We start from the raw sequence: 19,998 nt of genomic DNA on the forward strand, positions 1-19,998 counted from the left end.
TTCAAGGAAAGGACATTCAACCCTAGGAACCCGGAGCTGTGCAAAGGACGATACTGCCCACGTGCTGCCTATTCTGGGATTACTTAACTCCAGCTTCCTAAAAGCACCATGGAGCTATTTTTGGAGGAACAATACAGGCAGACATGGCTGTGTGAATTAAAGCAGGAACACACCACGAGAACACAACACAGTGTGTGACAAACAGAGGAGCACACGGGACCTCCCTCCCCACTCAGCTCACTCTGGAGCTACTGAGCTCCTCACAGTCAACCAGGGAATGAAGAACTGGCTGGAGAGTTGATCTAATCAGTTGGCCTTTTATCTATAAAATCCCTGGAGATTAAATTCATTCAGGCTAAACCAGGTCATGTAAAAGCTAAATGTGTGCTCTGGAATAATCACGGGGCGATTGTCAATGGAGAGGGATGACCACGCCTGAGTGTGAACCAGCACATTCACACAGCAGGCTCTAAGTCAGCTGGGATGAATCATGTCCCCCAGGGACTATCACTCTCCAGGGACTAGAGCTGAGTGGGATGATTAGTTCAGATTAGCTGTCTAGTCTTTAGATGCCTGAAGTCAGGATGTAGCCTCAGCAGGACTGTGCAAATGGCAAGAACAGAAGCAAGAGTGGATGGAATCAGAAAACAGAAGTTGGATGTCATGGCTTTGCTGTGGTGCAGCAAACAAGGGCAAAAATAGCAGCAGAGACGGGACAAAATTGTAACAAAGCTGCTGGCACACAAGTGTTACAGGTGAAAATAAGTGTTAGAGCAGTTTAAAGAATAACTAATTTAAAATGTGAGGTGACCAGCCAACCCAAGGTAAGGAAGTTCGGGGAAATAACACAGGGAAGGGGCAGTAACATAATGGGTGTTTTTCTGGAGCTGCTTTGCCAGTGATAACATAAAAGAAGGGTAACACCACCCTGCTTTTTGCCTTCCTAAAGAGCTGAAGAGAGCATGAATGTTAAAAAAGTCATCAAATGCATATCTTCTGCCACATAAACAACTGCTGCTGACTCTCTAAAGGGATTTACACTGCCTCCAGCTGGTGTTTGGTAATGACCTACTCTTCCTCCAGTAATTTCTCATGGACCTCAGCACATGAAAGCACACACGATGTAAACATCTCCAGCCCAGCTTGTCAGGCTGGGCTCCTTCAGGGTTGGTGGGGAGAGGCAGAGACTTCTAGGAGTCAGTTACCCTGCAGCAGACACTGAGACAGGTCCCATGAAATGTGCCTGGGAAGGGCTTTATCTCTCCCCACCAAACAGCAGGAGCTCAGGCTGCCAGTCAGGGACAGAGGTTTACCATGCAGACATCTAAAATTAGATGAGAGGTGTCCTGTCCCTGCTGTCTGGCAAAGAGATAAATGTCTATAATTGGCACTCCACAGGCTCGTTGGCCAACACAGGATGTGGGAATCACATCAGCCCATTTTTGCCAGCTAAAAGCAGGGATCTTATCTGTGAGTGTTGTCTGCACACCTTCTGCAATCAACACAGAAAGACAAGAGGAAAATTCCCTCTGGCTGAACACACCCCCCCAAGTGCCACTTCCAAGCCGATGTCCCTGGGCAGCTCTGCTCTGGCTGATACCTGAGCCCAGCCAGGATCCAAGCATTAGGCAATCCTTCATCCTTGCATCCCACTGCAGATGTTCTTGGAGCTCAGCAAACACAAGTGCCTTGCCTGGGTTTTCCACAGAATGTACCTGCTGCTTCCTCTTCACGCACACAAGGAAGGCAGCCTGCCAGCCTGTTTCCTGATAGTTCTGGGAGAGCACTCACCCGGGAACATGGGAAGCCAGATTTGCTTCCCCCCTCCCTTTATTTCAGACTGAAACCCACATCTTCCACCACAAAACATCACAGTGCTCCAAGACACTTCTCTACAGACATTTCTGGAAGGCACTGCACAGCAGCGTTCCACTGTGTGGAATTCACTGGCCAGATGCACACAGCCAGCACAGCTGGATGAAAAGTCCCAGTTGTAGTTCCTGAACTGAGCTCTGCCTGCACTGAACCCACAGAGCAGTGCAGAGTCAAATCTCCCCATATTTTGTTCGAGGTTCCCAACCATGGCATTACAGATTCTTCCAGACACAGAGGCAGCAAACAAATTCCTTGTTTCATCTTTTCCATTTGTTTAGGGCTCTCTCAAATTAGGGGACAGGCAGCCTCACACAGGGCACTGGGCACCAGTTGCCAGCCCCAGGTCAAATTATCCATCCACAAGTGATGGCAGGGGAGGCAGAGAACCCCCGTGCCCAGCAGTGTTCCCACCATGTGCCCAGGTTCTCTCCTGTTGCAGCTCTGAGGTCCCAACTACCCCCTGTGCCATGCAGGGAAACCAGTGTGTGGCCATGGATCTGCTGTGGGGGCCCTCCAAGGTCCAGCCCTGAGCTGCTCAGGGCACAGCTGTCAGGAGAGGGACCACCCTGTGCCACTCCCTCGGCTGCTGCCCTGCGCTGAACACGGGAAAAAGCACTTTCAGACACCCCTTCCTTCCCTCCTTCCAAAGGGAATACACAGGAATGGAAGTGGGCTTTGTGACATCAGTGGGCCTGGTTACCAGCAGGAAGAGGGTACGCAGGGAAGGATGTGGGACAGTGAGTAAATCTGCATGAGATGCCTGGTTTTTGACAGGATGTGGAGCAGCCCAGGAGCTGGCAGGTGGGATGAGGAATGCAGGAGCCTGGCTCTCTCTTTCAGTCAGTGACAGAGTCATTAATGAATGTGCAGGGCTCCTCGCTCCCGAAATAAGCATGAAGGAGCTCTCACCCCCTGGGAGAGCTGCAGCAGCTTCCCAGCAGGATCCAGGCTTGGCAGCATGTGCAGGGCCCTCCTACATGAACAGACCTGCACGAGACAGCAAGAGCAGGACAGTAGATGTTGATAGTTCCTGCATTTGTGTGCAGAGAAGTGTTCCCAGTAACCTGCCACAGGTCCCTCCAGCAGATCCTTTGCCATTGGACCTAAACTCCCTGGCTCCTCTCAGCACATCACATCTGGAGCAGCCACTGAAATGTAACAGCAGAAGGTGGAATCACACTCTGCATTCCCAGTGGAAGGATGAGGCCCAACCATCTCTTCTGTCCCACAAATGAGCAGAACAAGCTGCTCAGCAGGTTGAATGACTGTAAGCAAAACAAGTACTCCCTCAACATGTTCAGCAACTTCAGGAAGAACACACGTAGGATGCACAGGACAGCCCTGGACGCCTGAAGAAGGGGCAGTGGTAAAAAATAAACCTCACCAGAGGAGTCTGGGAAGGATCACGGGACTGTTAATGTGCAACTGCCCCATCACAGCAGGAGGCCGGGCAGCCAACAGCACCCCCGGGGACAGTCCCTTGGCAGACAGGGGAGAGGTGGGCACTGCACAAGCAGCAGAGCCCACTGCTCACTCATGCTGAGCCTGTCCCGTGTCCTCACCAAGTCCCGGACTCCCTTGTAAGCTCCTGCCCTCTCCTTGACTTCTCAGGAGAACATGGGGAGTGCTCGGGGCCAGGCCATGCAGACAATGTGCCCGAGAGATGGAGACACTGCTCCCTATGGCACAGCACAGGAGAACCAGCACCCAGAAGGCTGCAAGGGGGGTTCATCCAGCCTTGGGTACCTAAAGGCCCAGGCAAGCTGAACACAGCCCAGGTCAGTGGCAAGGACAGGGCACAGGCTCATCACAGCCTCTTGTAGGAAAAAGAGCAAAGAAGCCTTGATTAGGGTTTATTAATCAGGGAGACAACAAAGATCAGACAAAGCACAGCAGATGTGAAGAGGCAGATGGGGAGGGCAGGAGCCTATACAGGGGAGTCTCCACTAGGAAATGTGGACAATGCTCTCAGGTACAGGGTGGGATTCTCAGGGTGTGCTGTGAAGGGACAGGAGTTGGACTTGATGATCCTTGTGGGTCCCTTCCAGCTCAAGATATTCTGTGATTCTAAATTAGCTGCCACCAGCATCGTCCAAGGAAAAACCCCATGTACTCACAACCAAACCCCTGCACTGGGGCCTGAGATGACCACTGTATTTGTGGCACAACTCTCTTGGCAGAAAAGTTAGAAAGACACAGAAGTTTCCAGGTGTTAACTTAAACCTTTCCAATTCCCTCCACCATGACTTTCATCTTCCTGAAGAAAGCACACACAGTCTGGCTGTGGAGCTCCAGGAATTGTTCAGCACACCTGTAGAGGCGATCAGCAAACCTCTCCAAATGCTCAAGAGGCACTTCAGCACATCCCTGGGATGCAGACAACCCTTGCTATGTGCTCAGGATTAAACCAGTCCCACAGAAATGCTGCAAGTAGGAGAATGTGGAAAAATACGAGTGGGGCCCAGGGTCAGGCACGGCTCCCACTGCTCCTCAAAGTGGTGCCATGAAGTGGCAGTGGCACATCACAGGGTCTGCAGAACCAGTCCCCTCCCAGCTGATGCTCACCTTCCTATGGCTTTGCTACTCTTCATCTGATATAAAGCCCTAGTGGAAAAATTCGGTGTTACTCAATCCTTGGAGTGAGGGGCAGGATAAGGGACACAGGACAGTGGTTAGTCCAGCTGCCAGGTCAGGAGCAGCAGTTCTGACCCAAGAGCTTGGTGGGGCAGAGGCACAGCTGAAACTGTCACTTTGTGGAAGGTGCAGATGGGAGTCACAAATCTGGGAAGTGGTAGTTGCATTTTAGCAGGGCTTAAGCGCTGGACAGCACAGGAATAGAGATCACCCAGGATGCTCTCAGCACTTCAGTGTTTTAAAGATGCAGGGAAAACAGTTCAATACCCAAATGTGGTGTGAGCACAGCAGCTGAGAGGGCACAGAAAAACATTTAAACACCTAAAATAGAGAGTGGGCATCGAAGGGTATCAGATGACTCTGCCCTACTCCAAAATGTCTTAAGAAAATCAGCCTGAAGCAAGAGTCTTCCCAAGTTTGACCCTGTGAGGCAAAACATGCTCCTGCTCTCCCACTAGTGCAAAACAGGAGAGAAGGAAGACACTGAGCAGTGACCCTTCTGCTCACAGAGAGCAAGCCAAGATCCAGCTGAAATCCTGAGTGCTTCCTAGGGGCTCATGGCTCTTCATTTCAAGATACCTGGGAAAGCTGGGGGAATAAGTCCTTTGGAATAACCAGTGATGTCCAAATTCTGTATATGAGACAGGAGATCAGGATGGATGATAAAGTGCTTTACAAGGTTCCTTCCAGAAGAAATGCATGGGCATATGTTCACTTGAAATACAGTAAGTGCCCCCAAGATGCTCTGAGACCACTTTCCAAAAACCCAGCAGCATAAACAAAGAAGTGTCCATAAGCAAAACACCTTCAATCATTCCCTTTGGAAAATCTTGAAAATGGGAAAAGGTGGGTTTTACAATGTTTGGTTCAGACCCCTCTGTTCTGCTGCCCTTGGAGCAGTGCTGTGCATAAGAATCACTCACCTGCCAGTCACTGCTGCTGGAACACTTGCAGGGAGCAGGTTTTGCTACTGGAAATGTATTTTCTTTCAAGGACTCTAAAATTCTGGATGTAAAGGAAGATGTCTTACATAAGATACTGGCAATAACACCTTTCCAGCTCACCTTTCTTCACCTCTTGAGAGTAAGAGAGGTCATATCAGAATCACAGAATGGTTTGTATGGGAAGGGACCTTAAAGCCCATCCAGTTCCACCCCCTGCCATGGACAGGGACACCTTCCACCAGCCCAGGTTGCTCCAAGCCCCGTCCAGCCTGGCCTTGGACACTTCCAGGGATGGGGCAGCCACAGCTTCTCTGGGCAACCTGTGCCAGGCCCTCCTCCCCCCCAGGGAAGAATTTCTTCCCAATATCCAATCTAATATTGTACATCCAGATCCTGTCTCTGGCTAACTAATGACTGGGAAGCAAACTCTTCCCTGGTCCTGTGTAGCCTCCAGTGGATGTTTCCTCTCTAACAAATTACCTTTCTATAACTCAGAGACAGTTTCTGCCTTACTTTCTCACCAGCCCCACACCCCAAACACACCCCAGTGCTGGCTCAGCCCAGCCAGCGGGTGGGTGCAGCATTTCATGGCCCAGGCAGGGCCGTGATTACAGGTCTTTATTCTCACCCTAATAAAAGGAGCAAAGGCAGATGCTAATGAGTGCATCTGGCACCATCATTTCTGGAGCCTCCTGCCCATAAACACAGGGAAGGGTTCCATTTTGACCACATTCAGAGTACAGAGGGCACTGTCACCTCCAGACCAGCTGTCCCAGGGATTCCAGCAGCTCCTGGTTTCACGTGGACACTGCAGACGTACACGGTCTCTCAGGCTGGATGGTGGTGGAATCCCAGTCCCGTGTTCCCATGGCATGGATAACATGAGTCCAGGTTTAAATTACATAGCAGAAAAGGGGTTAAAGTTTAAATAACTGTTTTGTATATGAATTAATGTATGTAGCTTTGAGCCAAAATATCTACCATTAATTTTTCCACCTATTTCAGGAGCAGTAAGATACACAAAGTAAAGTTTATTTTGGTACTTGGTATACTTCACTCTCATTAAAAATAAATTAATCAGCAAATTCCTACACAGCTCAGCCTTCTTTTATGTAAATACAAGCCAGCTGTAATGAATTACAAGGTGTTATTATCTCACACACACTGTGTAATACTTCACACATAAGAGGTTTCTCTGCTTAGCTCAGCTTTCAACAAAAGCATCTTAAATAAACTGCAAGCAAGTTGTTTGGGCTGTAATGTTTTCACAGAGAAGGGATACACCTCACACAGAGAGGGGCTCTTTACATGACTCATTTTATAACAAGTTAAACTGAGGAAGTTCGCCTTGGAAAAAAAATAACAAAATGCCTGTTTTATACACAGAAGGCTCCCTAAGAGAAGATTTAAAAAAAAAATACAAGGCAGTGTTTGGGAGCCTCTATCCTGCATCCCACTGCTCTTTGCATGGAGAAGGGATGGCAAATATTCCCCAACACACACACACTATGAAGAAAGCAACTTGAGAAGGAAGAACAGTCACAGCCAGGCACAGTCACACTTTCACCAGATTAAGGAGTCACAAATTGAGGATTAAATTCATAAATTAAGGACTATCACCTTTGACTTTTGTTTAATATTTTTATTAGGAATAAGCCCTGATTTTAGAGGGCTTATTCTTATCAAAAGCACACAGGGCACAAAAAACAAACACACAGCAATTTTACCCAGACTGACATTTATTATTGACTTGGATTTTGGACAGGAGAGAAATGAAAACTGGTTTTGCCACTGACCTGGAAACAGCCTGGTGAACCCTCCACCCACACAGAGCACCTCAGCCTCTGCTGATCTCACCAGTGCAGCTCCTGCTCCCCTAATTACTGTGTTGGCATTATTTGCCTGCACAGCCATAGAAAGTTTTCTCTGGCACTGATGGGTCTTGTTAAAAAGCCCTGGACCATGTTATGGGGTAAGGAGGATGGCAGAGTCCTGTCCCAGCGACACAAACAGGGATGTTCTTTTCAGGAAGAAATTCCTAGAGCACAACTCTACAGAGAACGTGGAAGTATCAGCAAGGCAGACTGGAACATCAAGTACTGAGGCAGCTTTTAGTGCCAGCCCAGCCATGATTTGGGCTTTAATCTCCCTAAGATGGCCAGAGACACAGAGGATTGCTGGGGACCGTGCATTATTCTTTGCATTCTCTCATTCTTGTGCAACAGAGCAGAGTTTCTAAAAAAGGATTTTCACAGAAAACCCTCCAGAATCTTTTAAAGCAATTCTTAACTGCACTAAAGCAAAGATGGACCATTCCATCTCAATATCAGGCTTTTAAAACATATATTTAACATCTAATATGCAAAGCTCAGATTTGCATTGACAACCATTCAGGGAGCAGAGGACACCACCGTGTCTCTGGGTAGCAGCTCTTTAAACGAGGCAAAGGACAGAAATGTCTTCTTGAGAGAACTCTATGTCATGGTGAATACCTGGTTTCCTAAAGACAGAAGGCAGCTCTGTCCATTTGACAGCCAGGGCCACTCAGGGCCACAAAAAGGACAGAGGTTCTCAAACCAAGGAGGATTTACTTGCGGGTGAGGGTTCAGAGGAGTATGGCTGTCCAGGTTGCTACTGAGGCACCACGGATGGGATAGCTAATGAAACATTTTTCTTCCAACAGCAGATTTTCCTTCCTGAGCCCACAGCCTCGGCCCAGTCCCACTTCAGGCACGCCTCCCAAGCTGTTCCCACAGGGATCTCAGAGTCCTTCGTCGTTGTAAACGGGGGACAGGGGCTTGAGGATGCTGCGGGCGTCGCTCTCCACCAGCGGCCGCCAGCTCACCTCGCCCGTCAGCAGCAGGTCCTCCCCGCTCAGCGCGTCCAGGTGCTGCACCTGCAAGCACAGCAAGGCACTGCCACTGTCCCATCACCCAGTCAAGGCTCTCAAGAGCTGCACAAACACGTGCAGAAGGCAAGCACAACAGGGAGATTTTTGCCTGCTTTGCCATTTGCACGAGGTAGACCTAAAAAGATCGCTTCCCACTGTGACAAGACCCGAGGGAATGGCCTGAAGTTGTGTCAGGAAGGTTTGGGTTGGATATTAGAAAAAGGTCCTTCCCCCAGAGGCTGGTTGGGCACTGCCCAGGCTCCCCAGGGCAGTGGGCACAGCCCCAAGGCTGCCAGAGCTCCAGGAGGGTTTGGATGATCCTCTGGGGCACAGGGGGTGACTCTGGGGATGGGCCTGTGCAGGGCCAGCACTTGGACTGGATGATCCTTGTGAGTCCCTTCCAACTCAGCATATTCTGTGATTCTGTGACTGCAAAGCACCATGGCAAGGCTTGGGAGATAAGGATCTGCAGATCCTCTGGAGTCACCTGTGTCAGGCTCTCCACTAACACCTCAGCTAATGCCTCCTCTGAGAGTTTGGCATCAGGGCAAAGAGGAGCCACGCAGAGCTACCGTGAGTCATTTTATCTTCCTGGCATTCCTGCAGGTGACACTGCCCATATCATCACCCTGTGGAGAGCTCTCATTAAAAGGGCTTCACACAGACTGAGGCTTTTCAGTACACAAAAAAGGCCTGACCAGTAGGGAGCACCTGGGATTTATCACATAAAAGCACAGGAGCTGGAGGAGATGAACATGGAATGAACATTCATCCTCACAATACAAGAAATCCCAGAATGGTTTGGGTTGGAAGGGACCTTAAAGCCCATCTTGTTCCACCCCCTCCATGGCAGGGACACCTTCCACTAGCCCAGGTTGCTCCAAGTCCCATCCAACCTGGCCTTGGACGCTCCCAGGGATGGGGCAGCCACAGCTTCTCTGGGCAAAATACTTGGGGATTTAATGAAATTTAAGCAAAATAAAAAAACCTCTTGCCATATAGCATAGGATTAACTTGCTGCCACAGGACACTGTAAATACAGGGAGGGGAAAGAAAAAGAAAATAGTCCCTCAAGGGTCAGTGGAAGCCAAGCTGACCACTGCTGGCTCAGAAAGGCTGGGAGAGCTGAGCAGGGGCACAGTGCATATGTTGCCCTGTTAGTATATTTTTCTGTGGCATCCACTAATAGCCAATGTTAGAGAAGGATCCACAGGAAATTGTGGGGAAGACCTGGTACACAATGTTACTGGAAACAAAGGATAATTGGACAAGGAGTTTCTCAACAGAGGAAAGAATGCACCAATGGCCACATCAAAAAGCCACCTAAGCACAATGCCCTGCTCCTCACAGCCACCACCAGTAGATTCCCCAGGAGGAGTTAAACACAGCACATGCACACAGTGCTATCTTCCTGATTTCTTCTCCCTCCCTCTCAAAATCTTTTCTTTCAGGGAATTTGAGTCTGAAGTGGTTGTAATGGACAGTGGCTTTGGAATCCACATGCAGTGGCAACATTCTGTCCCCCCGTTCCTGTGTCACTGAACACCTTTCCTTGCACACCTTTCACATGCCTTCAGGATTTCCCAGAGCTATCTCCTATTCTTTCTCAGCTGGTTTTTTTTGGACAGGGGATCCTACTCTTTGCTAATAAAGGAGCTGTTTCACTGTCACCCTTATTGGTCCTCTCTAAGCCTTCTCCAGTTCAGGTTTTGTCTGTCTTGATGGTCAGCACCCAAACTAGACACATTCAAGCTCATACAGGTCCCATGGATGTAAAAAGTGGCAGGACAGCACCATTTTATTCTCTATTCTTTAATAGCTCTGAGCATTTGTTTTACATTTTTTTTAAACACTACAGAGTGCTGAGCTGAAGTTTTGATAATACAATTGTAATCTCAATGCCTCGTTCTTGTGTGGTAAAAGTTCAGAGCTCATTGACATATCTGTAAAGCTGGGAATGTTCTCCTCAAGTGCACCACCTATCTGCAGGAATGACCTGTCTGCACAGAACCTGTGCTGATTCCTCCCCAACGTGCCACATTTTTCTACCTGATCCCTCTTTCCTGTTGAACTGCTGATTGCTTCTGACCTTTGCTTGAATATACAGAAGAGCAATGAATTCCCTATCTGGCAGGAAATTGTCCCAAGTGACTTCTTATATGTGTTTGCTGCCTGCAAACTTTCCTACAGCCTCACTGATGTTAAGCATCAGCAACCCTCAGCATTAAATTAAGCCAGTCCCTCCCAAGAGCCTTCTGGCATTCCCAAAGTGTCCTCAGTCCCTTGGGAAGACTAGCCCTTGATTTCCCATGCCATTTTCTCAGACACAAACCGAAATACTTTCTCTCTAAACCTCTATCTGATCCTGAATACAGTATTGGAAACATTACAGGGAATGATGCTGTGGAAATTCTGGTCCTCAGTTCCCTGTCCAACACCCTACACTCTTTCTCCAGAACCTCTCTCACCCTTTTCTTTGATGCCCACCTGGGCTGTATCCCATGAACATTTCCTAGAAACCTTAATCACAAACCTCCTCAAGGTTAAGAGGACAAACACTACTCAGTATTGTCTCCTCCAGGTAATAACTGAAAGAAACAGAAATTAGTCTTAAAAACAAAACCTTTTCCTTCTTTCCCCCAAAGATCATCAGAGACTTTCAAGCTATTTCACTATGAGGATCCCAGCTCCAAAACAACAATTATAACCTACAACAAGCTGCAGCCCATTTCTGACAGATTTTTCAAGCCCCTCCATAGCAGATGTCCAGAAAGAGGAGCAGAAGTGGTTCAATATTCTGTGAGCTTCTCTTTTCACCAAACTGCAATAATGATCTCTCTGATGACCAGTGACAGGACCTGAGAGAGTGGCTGGAGCTGTGTCAGGGCAGGGTCAGGCTGGATCTCAGGAAAAGGTTCTTCCCCCAGAGGGTGGTTGGCACTGCCCAGGCTCCCCAGGGCAGTGGGCACGGCCCCAAGGCTGCCAGAGCTCCGGGAGGGTTTGGACAATGCTCTGAGGGACAGGGTGGGATTGTTGGGGTATCCTGTGCAGGGCCAGGAGTTGGACTGGATGATCCTTGTGGGTCCCTTCCAACCCAGGATAGTCTCCGATTCTATAATAAATATAATCCAGATTTTATATTTTTACCTTTTTCTCCTTAAACATGATCACTGAATATTAAAATCAGATTTATTTATGAGAACTGAGCTACATATGCAAGCAATAAAAACAAGTATTCAATATTGTAAAGAGGGGCTGGGGAGGAGCCTCCCTCCGTACCTGTTTGCGCACGTACTCCACGAGTAACTCCAGATGCCGAGGGTCGTCACAGTTCCTGTTAAAAAGGTTCCTCCAAAGAGCTGCTGCCAGAACATGATCATCAGACAAGATTCCCTAAAGGAAGTACAGAGGGGGATTAAAAACTGCACGTGAAGAGGGTCTGAACACGAGACACCCACGTCAGTGCACTTGGCCCCTGGCCATGGCACCTGTCTCACAGCCACAGCTGCCACGGGCCCTGCACATGGAAAGGCAGCAACATCACTCTTTCCCAGAATGGAAAAACAACCCTGGCCTTAAATTAATTTACAGAGCAGCCTGTAACCAATATTCTGGCAAGTTAATTTGGAAAAAACCTGGGTCAGGGTATTCCTAATGCAGGAGTTGATAACTGCATTTCTGTGTTATGAAATCTTTACCATAAAAGTGGTGACCTTGCAGAGAAGGCAGCACCATCTCATGGGAACGTGTGAAGCCCATAAGACTTGGAAAAGAAAAATTAAAGGATATTTAATCCAACGTTGCAGAAATGTAGTCTGGATTTTGCTATTTTGCTTTGCTTTTTTACTTTTCATTCTAAATGAGAGAGAACTCCTCCTCATCAAGAATCATGTAGATTTTTCCAGTTAAATCTAATATTGGCTTTGGTTTATACAGGAACCACATCCATGAAGCTTTTCATCCAAATCCTCTCCCACTTTTATTGTCTTCTTAGATTATGTGGTATTATCACTATAGTCTCTTAACTCCTGTTTTCTGCTAGTACATTTGCCAAAGGCAAAACAGGACTGTAAAATATTCAGTTAAAAATAAAAAAGTCAACATTTGCCTTTAATTGAAGCAGACATTTTGTTTCCAAAAAGACTGTCAACAAAACACAGGCAGACACATCTAGTTATAACTAGATTATAAATTTGTATGTATAATACTGTCCACAACTCTATGACTTTACATTTACAAGATATTAATAATGTAAATCACTGTGCAAATAAATAGTACCACTATGTGAATAAGAGCATCTGAAGAGCAACACTCACTAGAGCAAAAAAATAACTACAAAAAGAGATGATGTCATTGTATTTTCCTCTTGGAAGTTCTGCAGACACTTGTGCACAGTGGTGCTTTTGCCCCCACATATTATTAGGTACTGCCTATAAATATTCTCACATAGACTCCCTATAAATACTCCATAAATACTCTTTGTTTTCAAAGTACAGCTTAGTACAATGGGATTCAGAGGGAGGAAATGATTTAGTGATGGCCAAGCAGGGATGGAGAAGTAGCATCAAGAACACCCTAACCCCTTCCACATCCCATGGTTTAAATCTATGTGCTCTGTGCTGTTCTCTTAAAAGTTCTTTCATTCAGGGTACATAACTAAGAAGTCTCTTCCCTAACATAACATTTCTCCAAATATCTGGAATATTCTGAGTTCATGAATTAGATGGCCCAGTTGTGGCACATTCACTGAAAACATCCTTCTTACCTCATCGTATCCAAACAGAGCTGCATAGAAATTTTCTACCATACTTTTCAAATCTTCCTTTAGAGCAACAGAATTAATCTGAAAAATAAACCAGAAAACCATCAGTGTAGGCTCTAAAGAGGGGGTGAGGAGAAAATGTTACCAGTTTCACTGTGAGCAGGCAAAGAAGAACCAGTGCCCCAGCCCAGCTTGCTGAGGAAGTAGCTGTAAGCAAAACCCTGGTGCAGTCAGTCCCTGTAGAACCCCCCGAGACATAGCTCTGTTCATTCTGACACAAATGCAGTTGGTGTTACTCAATATACAACTGGCAGAACCACCCTGAGCCAACAGCTCTGCCACTGTTGCACGAGCGGAGAGAAAACATTGCTGGAGCAGCAGGAAGCAAAGCTGTCCTGGCAGTGCCAGCACAGCCCAAGAGAATGGAGACTCCTCTGTAGTTTAACTATTGAGCAGCTTTTCCATACCTTGATTCATTCTTAGAAACTCAAAGGTTTTTCAACTTTTTTCTCCCAGAGCATGGACTGCAGAACTGGGCGTGCCACTGGAGTGAAAGTACAGGAATGCTAAAGACAGAGACACCATCCCCGCCACTGCTCCCTCCTTACCTGTCAGCACTGGCTCTCAGTCAGCAAGCACATGGATTCTGCCTCTACAGCATCTCTGGGAGCTCAGACTCACTAGTTTTTGACTATGACTAAATTTCTTTCAGAGTTTGTGATGATCCAGCGACTTCCCCCTAATGCTGTGTGCATCAGTCCAAGTTCCACACTGACTTTCAACTAAATTTAACAACTGCTTAAATATTTGCTGGTTTGGCCTAAGCCACCCATTGGCTTGAGAACTGACCCCATGTGAGCTTCAGATGGAACTGGAGCAACTGCTGGATGCAGAGGGACAGCTGAAGTGCCTCCTGTGCATCTCCCTCGTGCACGATCTGTCCCTTTTGCCTGTACTTCATCACCAAAGGGATTCAGTTCCTCTCCCAAGGGCTCAGCTACACTTTAGCAAAGCTGCTTCTTTGTCCTGGCTCTCGTGAGGGATCCAAGCGTTTCTTTTACACTGAACTATAAATGACAAGGATAATCAAGCCCTGCACGCCAGCAGGACACTCAGGTGTGAGACTGAGCCTGGAGACAAGTTTTACAAAACAGAGACAGTGAACAGGAGTGCAGGGTCCTTGAGGTACAGCCCATCCCACTGGGAACCTCTTGTCCTGAATACTCTCTCAGCATCCCTATGAGTATTCACCTCGGTAATTATGCAACAGGTTTTCTGTCAAAACAGGAGTTAGTTTTTGCCAAGTGAGCAAATCTCCAGTTCAAATATGCTTCCATTAAACCACTGTCTTTTTTCATCTGTTGATTTTTATAGCAATGCACATAGTGCAAACACAAGGAAAATTCCTTTTATGTCAGTTACTCATATTTTTCCATTAATATAAACTATTAAAATTCATGCAGATATTTTATAGGCTATCAAGATTTGGAGACTGGTTATTATTGAATGTTTAAAAAAAGAACTAAACATAAGAAATCAGAGGGTTAAATGATGACTGCAACTTCTGTAATGACTTAATTAAATTTTTATTGAGTACATAAACTATGATGTCATTTCTACCCAACCATGCTCAAACCTTCTATGCATGTCAGAGATCGTGGTTTTTCTCAATAGAACATACTTCTAAATAAGCTGCACTTCTACAGCTCTAATAAGGGGGAGCAGGTCTCATGTAACACACTCAATAAATTATCCTTCCATTTTAAACAAACAAATTCCATGAGTTATTATATATTTGCCACGCACTTTTTATGACATAATAAAAATGTTACCTCAAGGATTACTTAACACATACTACAAATGTTACAGCAGGCAACTGCAAGGGGCAAAGAAAACAAATAGTCCCATTACAGAGACAAGTCCTGGACTATACATCCCTGGGGAAGCAGCTTTCCCTACTAAAAACAAAGAGCAGCAGCTTTAAGTTAGCAAGAAATAGATGGATGAAGGAGATAACCAAGTTAAACAAACATGGCAATAAATACATCTTAAAAGACAGTTTCGGATATAAAACATGAGTCTGGGGATGGAGCTGTATCTTAGGCAATAAAATGATATTTAAAGGAATATTGCAGTTTCTGAAGAATACAACTGGCATTGGTTAGGTACAAACACTGAGGGGAAAAATCCTTCTTTATAAATCAAGAAAAATGAGTAAATCCAAATCAGCATTTGCTGGAAGCGCTTCCTCTTTCAGAGCTTGTGCACGTTCTCACCACTGGCAAGTTTCATGATCTGGTTGGTCATGATTCTGCTGACTCTTCCACAGTCTGTTATTAAGAAGGAAAACTGCTAGAGAATTCCAAGTGAGTAATTGCTAATAACAGGGAAAAAATCAGTAACATCTGGAGCTCTTCTTGGGACTTCGCCCCTTTGCCTCCCTTGGAACAACCCAGTGCAGAGCTGTCACTGGAGAGATTTATGGACTATCGCCTGACTGGCCCAGGAGTGTGTTAGTTCAAAACAAGGAACCCATTTTTGGTACAGATCTCACCCCTCCAAGACCTTTACAAAAGGAAATGTACAGCTAACGTATCTTCCTACTACATGTCACAACTCTTCACTGAAAGACTTCTGCCCATGGGACAACTGCAGCAAACAGATGCTGCATTTTCAGTGGCGTACTGAAGGAACCTCATCTTTGGCCTGAAGGAGTTTGTGTGCATCACCCAACAGCCAAGTGCTGAGGGTCACGAGTTACAGCGTCGAGCCTCAGTCAAGGTTTTGCATTCTAAGAGTTCTAGGAAAGTAAGAGCACACTGCTTTCCTGTGCTGCTGGACAGGTAGGAAAATACCTTACACATGGGCACAGTATTTAAAGTGAACGCTGCTCTAGGATCAGCCCATATTAGCGTCCTGTGTTGGACTGAGAGCATTCCTGGGTAATGTATCTCCTCCTCCTCCCCACTTGTTTTGGCTCCCGGTGCAGAGCAGGCTCAGCGTGCACAGACTGGAAGGTAACAAGTGACAGGACGAGAGCAAATGGCCTCAGGTTGTGCCAGGGGAGGTTTAAATTGGATATTAGGGAAAAGAAACAGCAGAAAGAGTTGTAAAGCATTAGGACAGGCTGCCCAGGGCAGTGGTGGAGCCACCATCCCTGGAAGTGTTCAAGAAACATGTGGATGTGGCACTTGGGGACGTGGTTTAATGGTGAATATAGAGGTGGTGTTGGGTTGATGGTGACTTGATATTCTTAATGGTATTTCCCAACCTTAACAATTCCTGATTCTACAGGCTCTGATGTGCTCTGCCTGCTTGGAGCCATCCAGCCCAGGGATCTGGGACAGGAACAGCCCATCCCCACGGAGCAGGGCCTGCGGATCCCCAGCGGTTTCACTGCACCCCCGTGTCCTGCCAGCACAGCCCCAGCTGTGATGGCCACAGGCTGCACTGTCTGAGAGCACTTGAACAGGAGTCACTGTCTGAGAGCACTTGAACAGGAGTCACTGTCTGAGAGCACTTGAACAGGAGTTTCTTTCTGCTTCAGCTTTTGCCAGCATGCGTTGCACCCTCAAGCTACTTTAACACATTAATCCATCCATAGACTATAAAGCCAGAAGGGGCATTTCTAACTGCCTTGTACAAGCACTAGTCATTGAATTTCAGGCAGCAACTCCTCTCTTTGGGCTGTAAGTTATGCTTGAACTAGATTTTTTTATGAAGAGATTTCAGCCAGAAGAAATGATTAGATCATAGAACCTGACCCTCTGCATATCACAGACCATTACATTTCACCGAGTTCCCCCTGTACTAAGCTCACTAAGTTGTGTTTGGCTAAAGCATATCACCCTCACAGTTGAACATGTGTATCTCATTTCATATTTGAATTTTCTGGCTTGGGTTTCCACCCCCTCATTCTCATTATACCACTCCTGCTAGAATAAAAAGACTCTTCTGTACAATGTATTTGCTCCTGTACCTGCACGCAGCAGATGTGTCAGCACAGTCATCCTTTCAAACTCAGATTAGGCTCTTTCAGGTTATGTTCACACTGGGTGCACTGACACACCACATCAGCAGCACACGGCTGGAGTGGTCAAAGTTGTAACAGCAAAGTAGTGGTTTTATGCTGATACAGTAAAAATAAATTCATTCCTTGTGCAAAACAAGGTACACAGGTCTGAGTCCACTCTGGGGACTTCTGCAGCCCCACTGCCATAAACCTCATCCACTCCCACGGACAATTCTGATTGCTGGAGCAGGACTATCAGCAAAAGCTCCCAGGACCAAGCTTTCTTGATAAAAAGGTCATCCTGCAAACATTTAGACATTTTTATGCCCATTCTCTCAAGTTGCAATTGGAAAGAATGACTTGAAAGGTAGTTTACATTAGTTATAAATAATATTTAAGCACATGCAGTTATATACGGGTTTTTTGGGTGTCTGCTGCCCTCTTAATAAACACACATGACATTAAATGGGCAAAGCTGCATGCAGCCCTTTTATTTTGTCCTATAACATCACTATTGCTTGTAGGACAGTAATTTTGAAATTACTGAGACTGTAACTAGGATCAAAAAGATTAAATTAATAAAAGAGATTAAAAATATTTCTGCAGCAGTAAATAAAGGCCAGTTCCTTCAGGCAATCTCACGTACTTGTGAGCTGACAAAGATATTGAAGAAATTATTCACTTTTAGAGTCTTTTATTAACCACTCTGCTACTTTGTCTGCAAAGCAGATCACTGCTTGTAATTAGCCACAGCTGTGAGTCCCTGCATACTTCAAATATTAACTCTTCTGATAAATTTTGTAATTTTTTAATTAGAAGTAGTTTTGTAATACACCTCATTAATTATTAACTTCAGAGAAGAGTCTTTAAAGCCTTCTTCAACATTTGGTGACAACCTACCCCAATATTGTATTAACCTAGATAAAAGCTAAATGTTATGTTGTAGCAGAACCAGTTCCTGCCAAAATCTTCAACCCATAAAAACACCATGGTAATGGAAAAACTTGTACACATTCTGCTACCTTCATACCAATTGTGTAATCATTTATTAATTGATTAATAAATAAGACTCCTTAGAGCAAGTTTATTCCAAGCAGACACAGAAAAGCAAGTTATACAACAAGTTTCAGCAAAAACAGATGCTCATCCCTACCTGCCTGATACCCAGAAAATGAGGTTTGTTCCTATCTTGCAGCTTATTAATTAGGAAACTCTGCCATGGTAATAGTTACAGATGCAGAGGAGATTCCAGTACAATCTGAACTGTATCCAGTGTATGGGGGCTTATTCCAAATTCCTGCTTCCCTGCAGAACGTGGCTGGCAGAGCTCACTGACAACCTCTAAAGAGAAGGATCAGAGAAAAGAGGTCAAATTGCTGTGCTCTGTCGAGTTGTGCTGATCCCCTGTAAGGTGAGCAGCTGTTGAGGGGTTTTCCTGTGATGCCTCTTAAAACACTACTTGCTAAAAGCCTAAAACTGGTCACGAACGTGTCTCCGAACACACCGGAATCAGGAATTCAGCCGGATAAACTGAAAGGAAGTTCCAGAACCCAGTTTAGAAGAGGCACTTGTAGGAGACAGTAGTAAAGGTGGATGAATCATTAAGGTAAATATTCACCATAAGCACTCACAGAGATGCTGTGAAACTCCAGTTCTTTACTGAGACAAACCTCAGGAACTGCCAGAAAGTGTCACAGCACAAACACTGATCAGCCCAAGGGGTCCAGGGTACCCTGCCTCCAACAGCAGCCAGGATCCCTGACAGAAGTCAAAGCCCTACAAGCTGATATGTGCTTCCTCCAAGTATTCTCCCAACCCATTTCAGCTCAGGGTAATTCCCAACACTTGCTGTTTGTTTAGAGAGTAACCTGCAACAGGTCTCCACGTCCAGCAACTTCCACTAGACCAGGTTGCTCCAAGCCCTGTCCAACCTGGCCTTAAACACTTCCAGTCCATCATATTCCAGGTGATAAGATCTGCCCACAGAAAAAGACTTCAAATAACTCTTGACTTCAGTCAAGAGCAACAAAATTCCAGGGATCATAAGGTACTAAACTAAATGAAACATACTGGATAACATTAACAGGGCTGCAGAGCCAGGAAAGGTGACAGCCATTCTGGAAAGTATTTCAGCAGAAACAGGTAAGTACAAATCAGCAGAAAATACAATAAATGAAAATAAAAATCACAGACAGTTATGAATAGTGATTTTCAGGGCTGATAATGGTACTAGCAGTAGGTGTTAAAAAATAATCCATAAAATCTATATAATAATGTGCACACACTTAGCAGCTACAATTCTGGAGCTGGATCTTTAAGAGAAAAAAAATAAGTTCTACAATTCAATAGTGCGGAAAAAGACAAATTTTAGGCATTGTTTGAAAGGAATATAAAACAAAAGGAGGAACCCTGTTCTGCCATAAATCCATTATGTATATAAAAAGCTGCACATATTAGTTACCTTTTAATCTCAGAATAGATTCAAAAGAAAAGAAAACACACAGAGAAGACCAAGATGATGAGACATATGAGGAAACACTAGTTATATTCAGGATGAAATGAGGAGGAAGATGATGGAGAGATCATGGAGAGGTATTGAGCAGATGAACAAGGAATTATTGTTCACTGTTTCTCATTAAAAAAGATGTAGAAAAGAATCTGATGAAATGAACAAATAATACCTTAAAAATAAAATGAAAGTGTTTTCTCATGCAACACAATTAAGTGGCAGAAGTCATTGCCACGGGGCATTAAAGAGCAAAAAATACCAGAGAGGTAAAAAAAGGGCCTGTGCATTCCTGGAGGATTTCTGTCAGTGATCCCAAACATGACATTCCCCGTGCAGCTCTCAGGTTACTCGTTAGTGAATGCCAGGAGAACA

The 19,998-nt window shown here is 45.6% G+C and overlaps 1 protein-coding gene across 3 annotated transcripts in view; it reads right to left on the minus strand.

The window, feature by feature from the left end:
• Positions 1-7,174: 7,174 nt before the first annotated feature.
• Positions 7,175-19,998, minus strand: part of LOC135423774 (ubiquinol-cytochrome-c reductase complex assembly factor 1) — a 48,867-nt gene continuing 36,043 nt past the window's right edge. For 2 of the 3 annotated variants that reach the window (XM_064674329.1, XM_064674330.1), the window contains exons 8-10: positions 13,109-13,186; positions 11,623-11,736; positions 7,584-8,349 (exon numbers count right to left, since the gene is read on the minus strand). In XM_064674329.1, the coding sequence (XP_064530399.1) occupies positions 8,215-8,349; positions 11,623-11,736; positions 13,109-13,186 (327 nt within the window). In that variant the 3' untranslated portion in view covers positions 7,584-8,214. Of the gene's footprint in view, positions 8,350-11,622; positions 11,737-13,108; positions 13,187-19,998 lie in introns of all 3 variants that reach the window. The other variant, XM_064674328.1, reaches the window with a different exon arrangement.

The sequence above is a fragment of the Pseudopipra pipra genome, chromosome 17, assembly GCF_036250125.1.
Source record: "Pseudopipra pipra isolate bDixPip1 chromosome 17, bDixPip1.hap1, whole genome shotgun sequence".
Taxonomy (NCBI): Eukaryota; Metazoa; Chordata; class Aves; order Passeriformes; family Pipridae; genus Pseudopipra; species Pseudopipra pipra.